The following is a 1,475-nucleotide window of genomic DNA, read 5'->3' on the forward strand; positions in this document are numbered from 1 at the left end:
TATGCAGGAGCGGCAGTTGGTCTCGGCAGGCATTGTGGCATGACTCAGCGTTTGTCTCTATGACGTGCCACTCCATCTTCCTGAAGCGGTTGGCGTAGTGAGGGTCTTGGCTTCAGTCTCTCTGAGGAGGGCCAAGGAATGAGGACGGAAGAAAGCTGAAGAGGAGGCTAGGAATAGGCGAGGAATGAACTAGGACTGAGCGGGTAACAGAGGGGCTCACCAGTTGACGGCCATCGCCTGTAACAGCAACCCTGGTGGTGTCCAACGGAGGTGAAAGGGCTGACTAGGCTGTGACAGCCATGGCGGTAGACTTCGGAGACCACTGGAGCGGGTTTCGCCACAATGAGGTGATTGGGTTCATCAGTAACGAGATCCTCATGAACGGTGGCGGCCCAGAGTTCTACCAGGCCTTCTGCTCCTGTCCCTGGAACGAAGTGGAGGACCAACTTCGGTCCATCGTGGTGGAACCGCAGGTACCCCTGTCCATGAAGAGGGCCTACACCTGGAGCGCACTGGCCCTGAGTGTGCGTGTGGCCACATGGCAGTGGGAGCAACAAACATGCCAGACATGGCAGCCGCAAGAGCAGGTGGAGGAGTGTGAGGTGGCTTCTAGCGCCCTGACCTCGGAGCTGCAGTGGCTGCGTGAGGAGCAGGAGGAGGCAAGCTTGGAGCTGCAGTTCACACAGGTTGCCCTGCAACATGCCCTGAATAAATGCGACGTGCTCCTTGAGCAGCTGCTCCAGGTGAAGAGAATGGTCCAAGACGTCCTACTGCCCCTGGAAATAGTGCCTGTGCTACAAGTCATGCCTCAGGGGGGCGGCAGGATGGCCCCTGGATGCAGATGAGTATAGCAATATGATGGACATGGGGGCACAAGACAGGCTGTATGTGGAGACCCCCATGGTAGCCCCCTTATCTGTGCTTTGTGTGCCAGGGCCACTAAACCCCTGGGCCCAGATGATTCAATACCTGTTGCCAACGCCAGTAGCATACTTATGCCCATTTCCGGTGATCCCATACTTTCTACCTCCACCGCCTGCACTAGTCATGGAAGCTGAACCAGCCCCAGTCCCACAGCAGATGCCTCCTGGGGTGATCAACTCACCTTTCCTGTGGGTTGCAGGGGGCTTCCAGGAGGAGACGGTACCACTGTGGGACAAGAAATGCTATGGCCAGGAGGAAGGTCTTTTCATCCACCAGGGCACAGCTCCCCCTGAGAAACAGCAAGAGTTCCAGCCAGAAAGAAGGTCCAGTGAGGCCCCAGGAGGCGACCCCCAGGGGGGACAACAGGAGCTGCAGCCAAGAGCAAAATCTAGTGAGACCCCAGGAGACAGCCCCTGTGGGGGCCAGCAGGAGCCATGGAGTGAGAGAAAGCCCTAAGGAACAGCGGCCTCAGGAGCAGAAGTCCAAGCAAGGAAAAGGGAAAAAAGTCTCAGAATCCCAGCACCAGGAGAAGCTTGCTGCCTCCAGCAATT

The 1,475-nt window shown here is 57.4% G+C and overlaps 1 protein-coding gene across 1 annotated transcript; it reads left to right on the forward strand.

The window, feature by feature from the left end:
* Window positions 1-299: 299 nt before the first annotated feature.
* Window positions 300-845, forward strand: TEX13D (TEX13 family member D). Its single transcript, XM_042782486.1, has one exon. The coding sequence runs from the start codon at window positions 300-302 to the stop codon at window positions 843-845; it is 546 nt and encodes a 181-aa protein (XP_042638420.1).
* Window positions 846-1,475: the final 630 nt, after the last annotated feature.

This window comes from Orycteropus afer, unplaced genomic scaffold (assembly GCF_000298275.1).
Source record: "Orycteropus afer afer isolate SDZICR_OR568_19922 unplaced genomic scaffold, OryAfe1.0 scaffold00337, whole genome shotgun sequence".
NCBI lineage: Eukaryota > Metazoa > Chordata > Mammalia > Tubulidentata > Orycteropodidae > Orycteropus > Orycteropus afer.

Bases quoted from the DNA above. Each gene is read 5' to 3' on its own strand.
- TEX13D (XM_042782486.1), top strand. From the start codon at position 300: ATGGCGGTAGACTTCGGAGACCACTGGAGCGGGTTTCGCCACAATGAG.